At 45.6% G+C, this 19,244-nt stretch overlaps 1 protein-coding gene across 2 annotated transcripts in view; it reads right to left on the bottom strand.

Moving 5' to 3' along the window:
• The window catches only part of EML1 (EMAP like 1), a 161,548-nt gene extending 142,728 nt beyond the window's left edge, over positions 1-18,820 (bottom strand). For both annotated transcript variants that reach the window (XM_069738298.1, XM_069738315.1), the window contains exon 1: positions 18,693-18,820. In XM_069738298.1, the coding sequence (XP_069594399.1) occupies positions 18,693-18,720 (28 nt within the window). In that variant the 5' untranslated portion in view covers positions 18,721-18,820. The remainder of the gene's footprint in view (positions 1-18,692) is intronic.
• Positions 18,821-19,244: the final 424 nt, after the last annotated feature.

The raw sequence follows: 19,244 nt of genomic DNA, 5'->3' as shown, positions 1-19,244 counted from the left end.
AGTGTTTAACACAGGTAATTGACCCTGTCCTTAATCCATAGTCTTATGGCAGGTTCTTGCTGATGCTCGTTATTATGGTAGGAGACAGATGGACGACCCTGTGTATCCTGGCCACGGAGAAATGGATAAGAGCGCAATCCCTCCGCCTTCGCTGTTGTCCTCAAACTCAGCCCAAAATTAATTATCCAGAACATCAATAAAGGATCTGAGCGGGATAAGGTGGACCCTCTAGTGACTCTTCCTACAGGAGGTGGTATTAATTCCAAGATTTTCATGTGACTTGAGGACAACACCATGGAGCTGTTAAGGCAGAGGAAGGAACTGTGATGGGTCCCATTGTGTGCCTAACCTGATAGGGTACCGTCACACTATACGATTTACCAACGATCACGACCAGCGATACGACCTGGCCGTGATCGTTGGTAAGTCGTTGTGTGGTCGCTGGAGAGCTGTCACACAGACAGCTCTCCAGCGACCAACGATGCCGAGGTCCCCGGGTAACCAGGGTAAACATCAAGTTACTAAGCGCAGGGCCGCGCTTAGTAACCCGATGTTTACCCTGGTTACCAGCGTAAAAAAAAAAAAAACGCTAGATACTTACATTCCGGTGTCTGTCCCTTGCCGTCTGCTTCCCGCACTGACTGTCTGCCGGCCGTAAAGTGAAAGCACAGCACAGCGGTGACGTCACCGCTGTGCTGTGCTTTCACTTTACGGCCGTCAGTCAGTCAGTGCGGGAAAGCAGACGGCAAGGGACCTGACGGACACCGGAATGTAAGTATGTAGTGTTTTTTTTTTTTTTACATTTACGATGGTAACCAGGATAAACATCGGGTTACTAAGCGCGGCCCTGCGCTTAGTAACCCGATGTTTACCCTGGTTACAAGCGAACGCATCACTGGATCGGTGTCACACACACCGATCCAGCGATGACAGCGGGAGATCCAGCGACGAAAGAATGTTCCAAACGATCTGCTACGACGTACGATTCTCAGCAGGGTCCCTGATCGCTGCTGCGTGTCAGACACAGCGATATCGTATGGATATCGCTGGAACGTCATGGATCGTACCGTCGTAGCGATCAAAATGGCACTGTGTGACGGTACCCATAATGACGTGTCCAATCTGAGGTGTTTTCATTTAGCTAATTACCCATTATAGTCGTGTCTGTCCTGATCTTACAACTTGTCCTGTCCTATTCCCTCATAAAACATGATGACTGAGTTGGTTTTCCTCCAACAGATGGGGAACCGTGGTGGGGGGATGACACCATCCAGACATCGGCTAATGGAGGAATTAATCCGGAAGTGTTAATTCTTAAGGGGGTTTTAGTCACCATTAAAAAGGCATTTGTCTGAAAATCCACAAATCTCATCAGTTTGGATTATTTAATATGGGCAGATGTGGTCTCCTGTCTAACGTCACCATTAATCATGATTTCTACCCCATGATAAGTGAGGCTGACGTGGCAAATATGTCAGCAAAAAAAATGTTTTTTTTTTAACGTTTCGGTGCTTATGCATATTATATCCATTGGAAGTCCTGGGGGCCCACTTTGCTGCTCCACAACCTGGGGCAGATACTGCATATAAAATGCAAACAGCAGTATAAAATCCAGCACACAGCCATGTCTTCTCCATAGACAAACCCTAGTAGTTGTATGGCTGGTGCTGAAGAGCTGTTTCACATTTGGCACCACGCACAATGCCAGGAGGGAGCTGGAGCGGTGTAAAGTACATCAACACTGGACACTAAAGCAGCAGGAAACGTGACCGGGGACTCATCTATATATCTACACTATATGGAGCAAAGTATGGGGTCGTCTGTTTTAATCACTCAAAACCAACATTTCTTCTTTCTGAATCTTTCCCCATCACTTGTGATTGATATCATTGACAAGTAGAAGGAACCGCAGCGACAAAGTGGAGACCCCATAACGTGACAGAATGGAGGGCTGAGTGCTGCAGAGCAGAGGGCAAAAAAGGCAACACCGCTCTGCTGACCCCATAACTGCAGAGTCTAGACCTTCTCTGGTTTAACATCAGCACAAAAACTGAGCTCCCCTGCCTGGAGCTTCATGGCCGAGCAGCTGCATGAAGAGAGCGTTGGAGAGAGTGGTGTAAAGAGGCCACCACTGGACTCTGGAGGAGACGTGTTCTGTGCAGGGACGGATCACACTTCTCTATCTGTGTCTGATGGAGGAGTCTGGGTTTGGTGATTCCAGGAGGACATTACCCTTTGACTGCATTGTGCCCCCTGTACAGATGGTGCAGGAGGATAATGCCATGGGCTGTTATCAGAGGGCGGCCTCATAGTTCCAGTGATGGGAAAGCTTAAATTCTTCAGCACAAGACATTGTGGACAATTGTAGCTTGAGCATTATTGTGGCAGACCATGAAAATTGCTGTGATACAGCCCGCAAAAAACATGGTAAGGCCGGAGTCACTACAGCGAGATACGGCCGAGTCTCGCAGGTTAAAAACAAGCTCTGGCACCGGCACTCTGGAGCAGAGCATGCAGCTCCATGTATTGCTATGCGGCCGCACGCTCCGCTCTGGAGTGCCGGTGCCAGAGCTTGTTTTTAACCTGCAAGACTCGGCCGTATCTCGCTGTGTGTGATCCCGGCCTAAGTGTAAAAGAAGCCTTAGGAGGTGCTGGTCAGGTTTTCTGTATATTTATCTATCTATTATCTATTTATTATCTGTCTATCATCTATTTTTTTACAAGTGCTCACTAAATTAGAATATCATCAAAGAGTTAATTTATTTCAGTTCTCCAATACAAAAGTGAAACTCATATATTCTATAGAGTCATTACAAACAGAGTGATCTATTTCACATGTTTATTTCTGTTAATGTTGATGATCATGGCTTACATCCAATGAAAACCCAAAAGTCATTATCACAATAGTCACACTTTTTCCTTCCACTCGCCTTTCCACTAATATGCTTGGATACAGCACTCTGAACAGCCAGCTTCTTTAGCAATGACCTTTTGTGGCTTCCCCTCCTTGTGGAGTGTGTCAATAACTGCCTTCTGGACATCTGTCAAGTCAGCAGTCTTCCCCATGATTGTGGAGCTACTGAAACAGACTAAGGGACCTTATTAACACCTTTCTGACATTAGACGTACCATCCCGTCGAGGTGGTATGGGCCCGTATGACCACCGACGGGATAGCACGTCTAACGCGATCAGCCGCGCTCACAGGGGGAGCGCAGCCGAGTGACAGATGACTATCACAGACCACTCCTGGCACATTAACCCCCGGAACACTGTGATCAAACATGATTGCAGCGTTCCGGCGGCATAGGGAAGCATCGCGCAGGGAGGGGGTTCACTGTGTGCGTCCCTGAGACCCTCGGAGCAACGCTTTGTGATCGCGTTGCTCCGAGCGTCTCCTCCGTCCTCCTCTCTGCAGGCCCCAGATCCAAGATGGCCACGAGGCTCCTTCTGGGTCCTGCAGAGAGGTGGCTTGCAAGCGCCTGCTCAGAGCAGGCGCCAGCAAGCCTCCTGTACTGCCAGTCAGATAGCTGATCTGACACAGTGCATTGCAAAGTGTCAGATCAGCGATCTGACACTACATAGTGATGTCCCACACTGGGACAAAGTAAAAAAAATATTTACAGGTGTAAAAAAAAAATCCTAAATAAATACATTTAAAAAAAATATTGTTCCAATAAATACATTTAAGTAAATAAAAAAACAATAAAAGTACACATATTTAGTATTGCCGCGTCTGTAACGACCTGACCTATAAAACTGTTCCACTAGTTAACCCCTTCAGTGAACACCGTAAAAAAAAAAAAAATAGGCAAAAACAATGCTTTATCATCATACCGCCAAACAAAAAGTGGAACACGCAATCAAAAAGACGGACATAAATAAATATTGTACCGCCGAAAACGTCATCTTCTCCCGCAAGAAACGAGCTGCCATACAGCGTCAGAGAAAAAATAAAAAAGTTATAGCCTTCAGAATAAAGCGATGCAAGAATAATTATTTCTTTATATAAAATAGTTTTTATTGTATAAAAGCGCTAAAACATAAAAAATGATATAAATGAGGTATTGCTGTATTCGTACTGACCCAAAGAATAAAACTGCTTTATCAATTTTATAAAGCGCGGAATGGTATAAACACCCCCTCCAAAAGAAATTCACAAATTGCTGGTTTTTGTTCATTCTGCCTAACAAAAATCAGAATAAAAAGCGATCAAAAAATGTCATGTGCCCAAAAATGATACCAATAAAAACGTCAATTCATCACGCAAAAAAAAAAATACCTCACATGACTCTGTGGACCAAAATATGGAAAAATTATAGCTCTCAGAATATGATAGCGCAAAAAATATTTTTTGCAATAAAAAGCGTCTTTTAGTGTGTGACAGCTGCCAAACATAGAAACCCGCTATAAATGGTAAATCAAACCCCCTTTTATCACCGCCTTAGTTAGGGTAAAATAATAAAATAATTTTTTTTTATTTATTTCCATTTTCCCATTAGGGTTAGGGTTGGGGCTAAAGTTAGGGTTAGGGTTGGGGCTAAAGTTAGGGTTGGGGCTAAAGTTAGGGTTGGGGCCAAAGTTAGGGTTGGGGCTAGAGTTGGGGTTAGGGTTTGGATTACATTTACGGTTGGGTTAGGGGTGTGTCATGGTTAGGGATTAGGGTTAGGGGTGTTTTAAGGTTACGGGAGTGTTGGGGTTGAGATTAGGGTTAGGGGTGTGTTGGGTATAGGGGTGTGGTTAGGGTTAGGGGTGTGTGGGGTTAGGGGTGTGGTTAGGGTTGAGATTAGGCTTAGGGGTGTGTTGGGGTTAGGGTTGGAGTTAGATTTGGGTGGTTTCCACTGTTTAGGCACACCAGGGGCTCTGCAAACGCAACATGACGTCTGATCTCAATCCATACAATTCTGCGTTGAAAAAGTAAAACGGTGCTCCTTCCCTTCCGAGCTCTGCGATGCGCCCAAACAGTGGTTGACCCCCACATAAAGGGTTTCAGCGTATTCAGGACAAATTGGACAATAACTTTTGAGTTCCAATTTCTCCTGTTACCCATGAGAAAATACAAAACTGGGGGCTAAAAAATCATTTTTGGGGAAAAATTTTTTATTTTCACGGCTCTGCGTTATAAACTTTAGCGAAACACTTGGGGGTTCAAAGGTCTCACAACACATCTAGATAAGTTCCTTGGAGGTCTAGTTTCCAATATGGGGTCACTTGTGGGGGTTTCTACTGTTTAGGTACATCAGGGGCTCTGCAAACACAACGTGACGCCCACAGACCATTCCATCAAAGTCTGCATTCCAAAACGCCACTTCTTCCCTTCTGAGCTCTACCATGCGCCCAAACAGTAGTTTTCTCCCACATATGTGGCATCAGCGTACTTAGGACAAATTGGACAACAACTTTTGGGGTCCAATTTCTCCTGTTACCTTTGGGAAAATACAAAACTGGGGGCTAAAAAATAATTTTTGTGGAAAAAAAAAGATTTTTTATTTTCACGGCTCTACATTATAAACTTCTGTGAAGCACTTGGGGGTTCAAAGTGCTCACCACACATCTAGATTAGTTCCTTAGGGGGTTTACTTTCCAAAATGGGGTCACTTTTGGGGGGTTTCCACTGTTTAGGCACATCAGGGGCTCTCCAAATGAGAAATGGCGTCCCATCTCAATTCTAGCCAATTTTGCATTGAAAAGTCAAATTGCGCTCCTTTCCTTCTGAGCTCTGCCATGCGCCCAAACAGTGGTTTACCCCCACATATGAGGTATCAGCGTACTCAGGACAAATTGTACAACAACTTTTGTGGTCCAATTTCTCCTGTTACCCTTGGTAAAATAAAACAAATTGGATCAGAAGTAAATTTTTTGTGAAAAAAAAGTTAAATGTTCATTTTTATTTAAACATTCCAAAAATTCCTGTGAAACACCTGAAGGGTTAATAAACTTCTTGAATGTGATTTTGCGCATCTTGAGGGGTGCAGTGTTTAGAATGGTGTCACACTTGGGTATTTTCTATCATATAGACCAGTCAAAATGACTTCAAATGTGATGTGGTCCCTAAAAAAAAACAATAGTGTTGTAAAAATGAGAAATTGCTGGTCAACTTTTAACCCTTAGAACTCCCTAACAAAAACAAATTTTGGCTCCAAAATTGTGCTGATGTAAAGTAGACATGTGGGAAATGTTACTTATTAAGTATTTTGTGTGACATAGCTCTGTTATTTAATTGCATAAAAATTCAAAGTTTGAAAATTGCGAAATTTTCAAAATTTTCGCCAAATTTCCATTTTTTTCACAAATAAACTCAAGTAGTGTCATGGAAATTTTACCACTAACATGAAGTACAATATGTCACGAGAAAACATTGTCAGAATCACTGGGATCCAGTGAAGCATTCCAGAGTTATAACCTCATAAATAGTGTTGAGCATTCCGATACTGCAAATATCGGGTATCGGCCGATATTCACTGTATCGGAATTCCGATACCGAGTTCCAATACTTTTGCGACATCGGAATCGGAAGTTCCCATAGTGCAATGATGCACTATAATGGAGTGTGGGTGGTGCGTGGGCGGAGACTGCGTGTCTGTGTGTGTGGGTGGGATCTGTGCGTGCCTGCCGGGGATCTGTGGGGCTGCCGGGGCTCTGTACAGGCCTGCCGGGGTGGGTGCGGGCTGCCGGGGGTCTGTGCGTGACTGCCGGGGGCTCTGTGCGGGCGGATGGGGCTCTGTGCGGGCTGCTGGGGCTCTGTGCGGGCTATACATACAGACATACAGTACATTAAACATAGAGTACATACTCACCATTACTTGTCATTTTGATCCCCGAAGCCAGTGTGATCTGTAAAAAAGATTAAAATAACAAACAACCAATATACTCCCTGTCCGCAGAAATCCACGAGTGTCCCACGACGATCTCCCATGGAGAATGGCAGCATCAGCTGATGCGACCGCTCTCCAGAGGCTCCAGGAACACAATGATGGGAGGATGGTATCCTTCTGCACTGTATTCCTCCACCGCTGTAAAAAAATAGTCCCTAGTCTCACTTTTGGCATTGCTGTGTGAGAAATTTTCCCACGCAGCAATTGCCATAAAGTGAGACTTTGAACTCTACAGTAGTAACCTCTCTGTGATGCACTGCAGGATCCATTGTCTCCTGTCAGTGTGTCACTGAGGGTCTTGTAGAGCAGTGACATCACCCAATGTTCTATAGGGGAGATCGTCGTGGGACACTCGTTATTAATTGGACTATGGCGGACAGGTAGTATACGGTTTATTATTTTACGTTTTTTGCAGGCGCTGAAGTATGGTGAGTATGGTTAAATGAAGAATATTAAAATACTTTTTTCCTAATGGGTGTGTGTTTTATTAACCCTTTATTACTATTGGATTAATAATGGACAGGCGTCTTATTGACGCCTCTCCGTTATTAACCCAGCTTAATGTCACCTTACAATAGCAAGGTGACATTAACCCCTTATTACCCTATATCCCACCACTACACAGGAGTGGGAAGAGAGGGGCTAAGTGCCGGAATTGGTGCATCTTACAGATGCGCCATTTCTGGGGTGGCTGCAGACTGTTATTTGTAGCCAGGTGGGCCAATATCCATGGCCCCTCTCTAGGCTATGAATATCAGCCCGCAGCTGTCTGCGTAGCCTTTCTGGCTATAAAATATAGGGGACCCCACGTCATTTTTTTGGGGGGTCCCCCTAATAGCCTAACTCTTGTTACTTCTCTCTCTCTGTCCCCCAGATGGATAGGACAAACCTGTATGACCCAGGGGCGTTCCTGCTGCGGTCCAGTCCGGCACCTCCCATCTTCTTATGATGACGTCCTCTTCTTGCATTCATGGATCGCCCCCACGTAAGGGCAATGGGGTACTCGGTACCGGGTCCTTCAGTTCCCTCGACGGGGATGTCACGGTGGCCACACCCGGACCGTGGCCCTATGAGGGGCGCCCAATAAAAGGCAGAGTCAGTAGGTAACAGTACTGTTCGTGACGCCACCTGTGGTATTCGGTCAGGGTGACCGATGCTGCTTGGGGGTCCGCTGGGGTGATGGAATGGCAGCTAGATGGTATACCTTCCCACAGGTGAAGTATATCCCCAGGGCTTCCCAGAAGTGTAGGTGATGATGGTGGATGGTGCAAGGCACGGTGAATAACGAGGACACAATGGGTGCAGTCTCTTTACCTTTACTGAAGGCTTCAGCATCCACAGTCCAGAGTGCCGGATAACAGGGTAGGCAGGATCCGGTCGGTCTGATGGCAATTCCAGAGTCCCCTTATCCAGGTGGAAATCAGTAGCCTTCCCCTTGCGCACAGTAACGTAGTAGGTCCCTACTTGCATTAGCTACCATAACGTCCTCACTCTTGTTACTTCTCTCTCTCTGTCCCCTAGATGGATAGGACAAACCCGTATGACGGTGGTGGCCTGAGGCTATTTTATAGGGACCATAGTGTCGCCCCTCCTCCGCGTTGCCACCTTGTCTGCTTAGGTGTTTAGGTCGGACAGCCAACTTGGAATCGACTGCCCTGCCGGTCTCTGAAGTAAAGCATAGAGTCTTGTACTCCCTCGGTGTTCCGGCCACCGGGTCTGCGCTTCGGAAGGAGGCAGCCTGCTTCTAGCTGGTCTCCCCCCAATGTTTCACTCCTGTTGCTACGACTTCTTTGCTCACTCACTACAGCACAATTCCTTTCTTGTCCTTACCTAGGATGCTGCGGCATGGGTTGCAGGCGCAGCTCCGTGTCCTTCTTTCCTTTCTCCTCAGACTTCAGTCTGGATCTGGCCAGGGATCACCCCAGTCAGCTCAACCGGGAGAACTTTCCTCGTTGGTCCCCAGCCAGGAGCTCTCCTCTCCTTCCGAATTCACTCTGCCTAACTTCCTAACCAACCCACCAGTTTTACCCTATGTGAGGAGTGGCCTAGTAGATAGAACCCTTAGCTCCCCCTGGTGGACTGGAGTGTGAAGTGTGTGTGTGGCTTTGATACCTGGCAAGGTGAACTCCTTTGGTGCCATCAGACGTAACATCACTCCCCCTGGTGGAAGAACAACATTACTGCAACAACCAGGACTCTGGGGCGCTGCACTCACGCTGCGGCTCCGACGCAGGCGTACTTTGTCTGACCTGTTGAGGGCAGAGCAAAGTACTGCAGTGCGCAGGAGCAGGGAAAGGTCAGAGAGGCCCGGTGCCTGCGCACTGCAGTACTTTACTCTGCCCTCAACAGGACAGACAAAGTACGCCTGCGCCGGAGCCGCAGCGTGAAGACCAGAAGAGGACGTCATCCTAAGAAGATGGGAGGCACCGGACCACGACGCCCATCGTACAGGGACCGCCTGACTTTAGATGAGATGATGACTTTTGGGTTTTCATTGGCTATCTATCCATTATCTATCATCTATTATCTATCTATCATCTGTTTATCTATCTATTATTATCTATCTATCTTTCTTCCTGCACTTTTCGTCTGAATGAGTGCCCTTCTTCGATGGTTGCATTTATTGCAGCACCTTTGGCAGTGGAGCCCCTACACGTGCTGCCATTATAATGTGCATGGTCTTGCCAGTAATGGGGCCGCCCTGTGATCATTATACTGTATTACAATATGGGGAGGGTGGGGGATTACAGATAGGTGCTATATAGAACGACCCCTTGTAGAGAGGCTCCTGTGTCACAAACTGTCCCTCTTCCACTAACACAGGGACTCATTCACCCCCATTACACAGGGCAGAGGCGGTGTGTTCCCTGACCAGTGCTCACAGCCCCCAACATCCATCATTTATGGGAATGAAATGTAATATGTGCAAAACAAATCTGTGCTGTGTCAGCGCCCTGGGGAGACAGGACCGCAGAAGCATGGACGCTGAATTATTAATGGACGCTGCTTCAGCTCCTTCCCATAATGGTCCTTAATGGAGAAATTTCAGGAAATCATGGATTACACGTGGTGCTCTGTAACTCTTCTGTCAACAAGTTGTGGTATAGCAGCTTAGAACCAGTCACTTTAATTGAGCTGCAATGCCAGAAACAACCTGTGGGCAGGGGTGGCACTGTTTCTGGCATAATTCAGTTATGTCTGGGAAGGTAGAGAAAAAGGGACAGGGGGCTCCACTTACTGGAGTAAATTCTTTTTGCCGACTTTTTAATTAAAAGTCACAATTCATAAACATGGCTGAGCCTCGTTTACATGGAGAACCATGCCTACATTTGGAAAAAGGCATAAAGTTTTGCTCAAACCTGGGCATGTGCGACTGTATGATGGTATGGGGTATATACCTGTATATACCATTAGTCTACACCTCGTGTGGGGGGAGCTGTCACACCCTGTCAGAGGTCGATTTGGGGTGGGGTAGGGAGGACAGGGGGCGGCTTTTCTTCAGTGAACCCCTTTCAACTAAAGAACTTTTGACAGCACAGAAGTGCCAAGTCTTACCCCGAGGGGCAGAGAGCTTGCGGGTAAATCACTCGCAGAGAGCTCGCGGGTAAATTTGCAAAACACTGGCCGAGTTTGCAAGTATAATGTTAGATATACAGGTATCATGGCGGAAATAAATGTTTCCGCAGACTTCCTGAAAATGAATGACAGCCAGGAAAAATGTGGTCATCCCTCAGCCTGTCATGGCTGATAACAGAGAACAATACTTTGGAGTAAATGCCAACTCTGGAGAGAATAATGGCAACATTACCCTGCCCCCACAATATGTGATCTGCACTGTGATCTGCTCACTCTATAGCAGCAATGTGCCGGCGCCAAATAGCATGGTATTGTATGGCAGTTTTATATTGGTACTGTGTAGTAGATATAAGTGGTATTGTATGGCAGTATTATGTGGGCACTGCAATGCAGCATTATGTGGGTATTGTATGGCTGGGTACTGTGTAGTAGTTTTATGTGGGTATTGTATGGAAGTATTATGTGCGTATTGTATGCAGTATTATGGGTGTATTCTATGGCAGCATTACATGGGTATTGTGTAGAAGTGTAATGTGGATATTGTAAAGCAGTATTCTAGGTGTATTGTATGGCAATATTACAGTTTATGGGTATTGTTTAGCAATTTTATGTGTGTAATGCAAGGCAGTATTATGTGGGTATTGAATGGTAGTATTATATGGGTATTGTGTAACAGTATTATTTATTTTACTCACTTATATACTGTAGCACCATTAATTAAGCAGCACTGTACAGACATTTTCATCGATGTCCCTGATGGGGCTCACAGTCTAGATTCCCTATCAGTATGTCTTTGGAATGTGGGAGAAAACCGGAGTGCCCGGAGGAAACCCACACAAACACGGGGAGAACATACAAACTCCTTGTAGATGTTGTCCATGGTGGGGTATTATGTGAGTGGGACATTATTATGTAGGTATTGCATGGCAAAATGATATGGGCACTGTATTGCAGTGTAATGTGAGCACTGTACGGCACTGTTGAGTTCACTTTTGCAGTAGTGTAAGAGTAGTTTTTGTGGGCAATATGTGGCACAGTTAGTTATGCTCTATATGGAAGTATTATGAGGGCGCTGAATGATATGTAGATTTTATGTAACAGTAATATGTGGTCACTTTATTGTAATATTATTTAGGTTCTATATGACAGGATAATGTTGACACTGTATGGTATTACTAGGTAGACTATGTATGTTACATAGAGTCTACATGTTCTTCAACTATATCAATAGTAAAAGAATAAAAACTGAAAATGTAGGCCCCTTAAAAAATAGTGAGGAAAGAATGGTTGTAGATGACGAGGAAAAAGCTAACATATTAAATACCTTCTTCTCCACGGTATTCACGGTGGAAAATGAAATACTAGGTGAAATCCCAAGAAACAATAAAAACCCTATATTAAGGGTCACCAATCTAACCCAAGAAGAGGTGCAAAACCGGCTAAATAAGATTAAAATAGATAAATCTCCGGGTCCGGATGGCATACACCCACGAGTACTAAGAGAACTAAGTAATGTAATAGATAAACCATTATTTCTTATTTTTAGGGACTCTATAGCGACAGGGTCTGTTCCGCAGGATTGGCGCATAGCAAATGTGGTGCCAATATTCAAAAAGGGCTCTAAAAGTGAACCTGGAAATTATAGGCCAGTAAGTCTAACCTCTATTGTTGGTAAAATATTTGAAGGGTTTCTGAGGGATGTTATTCTGGATTATCTCAATGAGAATAACTGTTTAACTCCATATCAGCATGGGTTTATGAGAAATCGCTCCTGTCAAACCAATCTAATCAGATTTTATGAAGAGGTAAGCTATAGGCTGGACCACGGTGAGTCATTGGACGTGGTATATCTCGATTTTTCCAAAGCGTTTGATACCGTGCCGCACAAGAGGTTGGTACACAAAATGAGAATGCTTGGTCTGGGGGAAAATGTGTGTAAATGGGTTAGTAACTGGCTTAGTGATAGAAAGCAGAGGGTGGTTATAAATGGTATAGTCTCTAACTGGGTCGCTGTGACCAGTGGGGTACCGCAGGGGTCGGTATTGGGACCTGTTCTCTTCAACATATTCATTAATGATCTGGTAGAAGGTTTACACAGTAAAATATCGATATTTGCAGATGATACAAAACTATGTAAAGCAGTTAATACAAGAGAAGATAGTATTCTGCTACAGATGGATCTGGATAAGTTGGAAACTTGGGCTGAAAGGTGGCAGATAAGGTTTAACAATGATAAATGTAAGGTTATACACATGGGAAGAAGGAATCAATATCACCATTACACACTGAATGGGAAACCACTGGGTAAATCTGACAGGGAGAAGGACTTGGGGATCCTAGTTAATGATAAACTTACCTGGAGCAGCCAGTGCCAGGCAGCAGCTGCCAAGGCAAACAGGATCATGGGGTGCATTAAAAGAGGTCTGGATACACATGATGAGAGCATTATACTGCCTCTGTACAAATCCCTAGTTAGACCGCACATGGAGTACTGTGTCCAGTTTTGGGCACCGGTGCTCAGGAAGGATATAATGGAACTAGAGAGAGTACAAAGGAGGGCAACAAAATTAATAAAGGGGATGGGAGAACTACAATACCCAGATAGATTAGCGAAATTAGGATTATTTTATCTAGAAAAAAGACGACTGAGGGGCGATCTAATAACCATGTATAAGTATATAAGGGGACAATATAAATATCTCGCTGAGGATCTGTTTATACCAAGGAAGGTGACGGGCACAAGGGGGCATTCTTTGCGTCTGGAGGAGAGAAGGTTTTTCCACCAACATAGAAGAGGATTCTTTACTGTTAGGGCAGTGAGAATCTGGAATTGCTTGCCTGAGGAGGTGGTGATGGCGAGCTCAGTCGAGGGGTTCAAGAGAGGCCTGGATGTCTTCCTGGAGCAGAACAATATTGTATCATACAATTAGGTTCTGTAGAAGGACGTAGATCTGGGGATTTATTATGATGGAATATAGGCTGAACTGGATGGACAAATGTCTTTTTTCGGCCTTACTAACTATGTTACTATGTTACATAATACTATCATGTGGACACATTATAGTACTACCATGTAGGCACTATATGCTGTGTGACAGAGTCACTGGCTTTGTAGAGGAAGGGAGGTACGCATGCAGCGGTCAGTGATATGAATCCGGAGTGTTTGGTGTTTCCAGCACACTATGTGCTGAGAAGCTGTGTACAGAATTTAATGGGCCGGTTTTATGTGAGCATCCGCAGTGTGGGTGGGAGGGTGCTCACCATATCCCTTTTTCCTGCAGGACCTGCAGGTGTTTGAGGACCTGCAGTGATGTCACGATCACATGACCAGCCCAGGTAATATACCTAGACCTGTGGTTCAGTCTGTGATGTGAATTGGGAGAGCAGGAACTCCCACCTAGCTCCCAGAGGAGCTAAAGAACTATGCGGGGCGGGGGGACTGCAGGTGAACCCTGCAGAGAAAGGACTCATATGAACTGTGTTTTGTTTGTTTTACCGTTATGCCAGCAAGGCTTTGTTTATTTGCTGAACCCTGCTAAGGTTTATGTCATCCCCAATAAACCAGCAGGTGATTCTTTACCAGAACAGTTCCTGTGTCAACCTGGGGAAGCAGCCAAGTGTGTCAACCCTTCACAGGTGGTAGTATAATATGGACTCTATAGAACAGCACTATAGGGCACTGATATGTAGATTCTATATAGCAGAATTTCATGACCATTTTTGTAAACGAGGTCAGGGTCTTTACCCATTAGGCATCTCGTAGCATATGGCACCATTATGGTCTGACTGTATGGCACTAATATGTGGGCACTGTACAGTGGGTACGGAAAGTATTCAGACCCCTTCAAATGTTTCACTCTCTGCTTCATTGCGGCCAAAAAAGTTCATTTTATCTCATTAATGTACACTCTGCACTTGACTGAAAAAAAACAGAAATAAAGATATTTTTGCAAATTTAATAAAAAAGAAAAACTGAAATATCACATGGTCATAAGTATTCAGACCCTTTGCTCAGACACTCATATTTAAGTCACATGCTGTCCATTTTCTTGTGATCTCCCTTGAGATTTTCCTACTCCTTCATTGGAGGCCAGCTGTGTTTAATTAAACTTGTTTTGGAAAGGCACACACCTGTCTATACAAGACCTCACAGCTCACAGTGCATGCCAGACCAAATGAGAATCATGAGGTCAAAGGAACTAGCCAAGGAGCTCAGAGACAGAATTGTGGCAAGGCACAGATCTGACCAAGGTTACAACAGAATTTCTGAGGTACTCAAGGTTCCTAAGAGCACTGTGGCTTCCATAATCCTAACATGTAAGAAGTTTGGACCACCAGACGTCTTCCTAGACCTGGTCATCTAGCCAAACTGAGCAATCGTGGGAGAAGAGCCTTGGTGAGAGAGATAAAGAAGAACCCCAAGATCACTGTGGCTGAGCTCCAGAGATGCAGTAGGGAGATGGGAGAAAGTTTCACAAAGTCAGCTATCACTGCAGCCCTCCACCAGTCGGGCCTTTATGGCAGAGTGGCCCGACGGAAACCTCTCCTCAGTGCAAGACATATGAAAGCGTGCATAGAGTTTTCTGAAAAACACATGAAGGACTCCCAAACTATGAGAAACAGGATTCTCTGGTCTGATGAGACGAAGATAGACCTATTTGGTGATACAATCCCAACAGTGAAACATGGTGGTGGCAACGTCATGCTATGGGGGTGTTTTTCAGCTGCAGGGACAGGATGACTGGTTGTCATTGAAGGAAACATGAAGGTGGCCAAGTACAGAGATATCCTGGGTGAAAACCTCCTCCAGAGTGCTCTGGACCTCAGACTTGGCCGAAGGTTCACCTTCCAACAAGACAATGACCCTAAGCACACAGCTAAAATAACAAAGGAGTGACATCAGAACAACTATGTGTCCATTCTTGACTGGCCCAGCCAGAACCCTGACCTAAACCCAATTGGGCATCTCTGGAGAGACCTGAAAATGGCTGTCCACCAACATTCACCATCCAACCTGACAGAACTGGAGAGGATCTGAAAGGAAGAATGGCAGAGGATCCCCAAATCCAGATGTGAAAAAGCTTGTTGCATCATTCCCAATTAGACTCATGGCTGTACTAGCTCAAAAGGTGCTTCTTCTCAATACTGAGCAAAGGGTCTGAATACTTATGACCATGTGATATTTCAGTTTTTCTTTTTTAATAAATTTGCTAAAATTACTACATTTCTGTTTTTTTCAGTCAAGATGGGGAGCAGAGTGTACATTAATGAGAAAAAAATTAACTTTTTGGAATTAACCAAATGGCTGCAATGAAACAAAGAGTGAAAAATTTAAAGGAGTCTGAAAAATTCCATACCCACTGTATAGAGTATTGTATGTTCACATCATGATGTAGATTTTATTTATGCGAGCACTTTATGTTGTTATCGTGTATGCACACTTGGTAATATTATGTGGGTTCTGTTTAATACCATCAATTTATTTGCCACCAATATCTGGCGGCCAGTAGTGTAGCTATCGGGGGGGCAGAGGGGGCCATCGCCCTGGGCCCCGCGATCTAATGGGGCCCACCTGGAGCTACGCTACTCAAACTGCATCGGCATGCTGCGCGCGCCGATACAGTTACATTCTGCGGCAGAGCAGGGAAAATCAATATCCCTGCTCTGCCGCTATGGGGCCCCTGAGCAGGCGGGGGGCCCGGTGCCAGCAGTGGGCCCCCCGCCATCATCGCATGGTGAGCTGTATCTCATCGCATGGTGAGCTGTATCAGCCGATACAGCTCAACACATTGATGAGTGAATGAGCGCTGCGCCCCTTCCCCCATCATCCCCCTGTCAGCGTCTGACGACACTCGCAGACGCCGACAATGACAGTGGGCGCGGTGACGTCACCACTCTGCGCCCGCTGTCAGGACAAGAGCGGGAGCAGGGAGCGCCGCTGGAACAAGGAGGAAGAGAGGTGAGTATTGTTTTTTTTTATGGGGGCTGCCTTATACACTACAGGATCTGCCTATGGGGGGTGCTGCCTAATACACTACAGGATCTGACTATGGAGGGGCTGCCTTATACACTACAGGATCTGCTTATGGGGGGCTGCCTTATACACTACAGGATCTGCTTATGGGGGGCTGCCTTATACACTACAGGATCTGCCTATGGGGGGGTGCTGCCTTATACCACAGGGTCTGCCTATAGGGGTACTGCCTTATACTACAGGGTCTGCCTATAGGGGTACTGTCTTGTACTATATTGAGGACTATCTGGCACATTATACTATATGAAGGTTATCTATGGGGCCATCATACAGTGTGGGGATTACAGTGAAGGGACCATCATACAGTGTTGGAGCCATCAAACAGTTTGGAGTCTACTAAGGGGTCAATATACTGTGTGGGTGGTACTATACAGTGAGGGAGCATCATGCTGTGAATAGGGGAGCTGTACAGGGGAGACTCGGGACATTATTAAATGTAAAGTGGGCACTTATTGTTATAGGGGAACTCGGGTTACTGTGACTATCAAAGGGGCACACAGGGCAATATTACGTTCTAGGGGGCAAAATGTGGGCACTGTTTTCTAGGGCACTTGCACCAGGCATTACTATATTATAGAGGGGTGCATTAGAATTTACACATTTACACAGCAGGTGCAGTAATAGGAACACATACGGCAGCACCGGCTCAGTATTGGGGTATCAGGGGCAGTAATAGGGACACACGGCAGCAGCGGCTCAGTATTGGGGTATCAGGTGCAGTAATAGGGAGACATATGGCAGCAACGGCTCAGTATTGGGATATCAGGTGCAGTAATAGGGAGACATATGGCAGCAGCGGCTCAGTATTGGGGTATCAGGTGCAGTAATAGGGACACATACAGTAGCAGCGGCTCAGTATTGGGGTATCAGGTGCAGTAATAGGGACACATACAGTAGCAGCGGCTCAGTATTGGGGTATCAGGGGCAGTAATAGGGACACATACGGCAGCAGCGGCTCAGTATTGGGGTATCAGAGGCAGTAATAGGGACACATACGGCAGCAGCGGCTCAGTATTGGGGTATCAGGGGCAGTAATAGTGACACATACGGCAGCAGCAGCTCAGTATTGGGGTATCAGGGGCAGTAATAGGGACACATACGGCAGCAGCGGCTCAGTATTGGGGTATCAGGGGCAGTAATAGTGACACATACGGCAGCAGCGGCTCAGTATTGGGGTATCAGGTGTAGTAATAGGGACACATATGGCAGCAGCGGCTCAGTATTGGGGTATCAGGTGCAGTAATAGTGACACATATGGCAGCAGCAGCTCAGTATTGGGGTATCAGGGGCAGTAATAGGGACACATACGGCAGCAGCGGCTCAGTATTGGGGTATCAGGGGCAGTAATAGTGACACATACGGCAGCAGCGGCTCAGTATTGGGGTATCAGGTGTAGTAATAGGGACACATATGGCAGCAGCGGCTCAGTATTGGGGTATCAGGTGCAGTAATAGTGACACATATGGCAGCAGCAGCTCAGTATTGGGGTATCAGCAGGATGAGGAGTTTTTGCAGGTTGGGAATAGATGTGATGGGGCTGGAATGTGAGAAGTGAAACGTGTCTTTGTTGTATTCTCTGCAGACGAGTCCTGGCTGGAAGAAGTTGTCATGTCGGTCTGGGCCAGATGGAAAAGACCGGAAAGTGAACAATTCCATCAGAAAACATAAGCGGAAGACATTATATCTGTAACTGTGCTGTGATCTCTTATATGTTCTGTAGGGCTGTATTTACCACTGACCGTATGGTGGTAATATCTATGTTGGTTCTCCTCCACTATTAGGGCGCGTCACCGAATTGTAATCAAGGTTACCTGGTTAGGGGCCCACTCAGAAGCTTCGCCCCCTCCGAACCAAAACCCTAGCTATGCCTCTGCTGGGGGCATAATTAAAGCGCAGAATTCGTTATCGTTCAGTATTATTACTGCAAAATAAAGAATGAAGGGAAGGGTGGAAGGAGACACAAATACATACTGTGATACATCAATAACTAGTCATCATCTGGGTTGTATTTCTCTATAAATAAAGTATATTATTATATTATTGGATCGATTCTCTGTATACAGGCGGCTAATAAAGGAGCCTCGTCCCCGTGATTCATTTCATTTGGACTCACTTTCCCACCCGTCCGATCCCTTGCTCTGATGACTCCAGGCCCAACATAACTGTGAAACGTGAAACTGGCGGAAATAAAACTAATTTTGTGACTTACCCACGGCCATCCCTTCACTGTCCGACATCCCGGGAATGGACGCTGCAGGAAAATGTCAGAGCTTGGGAGGAACGCTGCGTGTATTCTCTGCCTGACAAACAGCTGTGGTCCGGGCTGCAGATAAGGACGATCCTCGCACGGGAGGCGCGGGCATTGGAGGATATTATTTGATCTCCCCTCCCCTCGGATTTTCCATTAGACTGCAGCAGACAAATGTAATATTAATAGTGGTGGAACCTAAATGTTCATGGAGGATCCGGCGTCTGCTGCGGTGACAGATGTCTGTGCAAAGTAATATTGTCCTCGCCAGCCGAGGCAGCTGGCACCCAGCTTTCCCAGGCTCTGGGCATCATGTTTTATATACTTGTAGCTTAAATCTTGTAGATTGTAAGCTTGCGAGCAGGGACCTCACTCCTAATGTCACTGTTTAAATTGTCTTAACTTGTACTGAATTTATTGTCTGTACATGTCCCCGCTTAATTGTAAAGTGCTGTGGAATATGTTGGCGCTATATAAATAAAAATTATTATTATTATATACCTAGCGCTGCAG

This window comes from Ranitomeya imitator, chromosome 1 (genome assembly GCF_032444005.1).
Source record: "Ranitomeya imitator isolate aRanImi1 chromosome 1, aRanImi1.pri, whole genome shotgun sequence".
Classification (NCBI taxonomy): Eukaryota; Metazoa; Chordata; class Amphibia; order Anura; family Dendrobatidae; genus Ranitomeya; species Ranitomeya imitator.
This window is presented reverse-complemented; position numbering and strand designations above follow the sequence as displayed.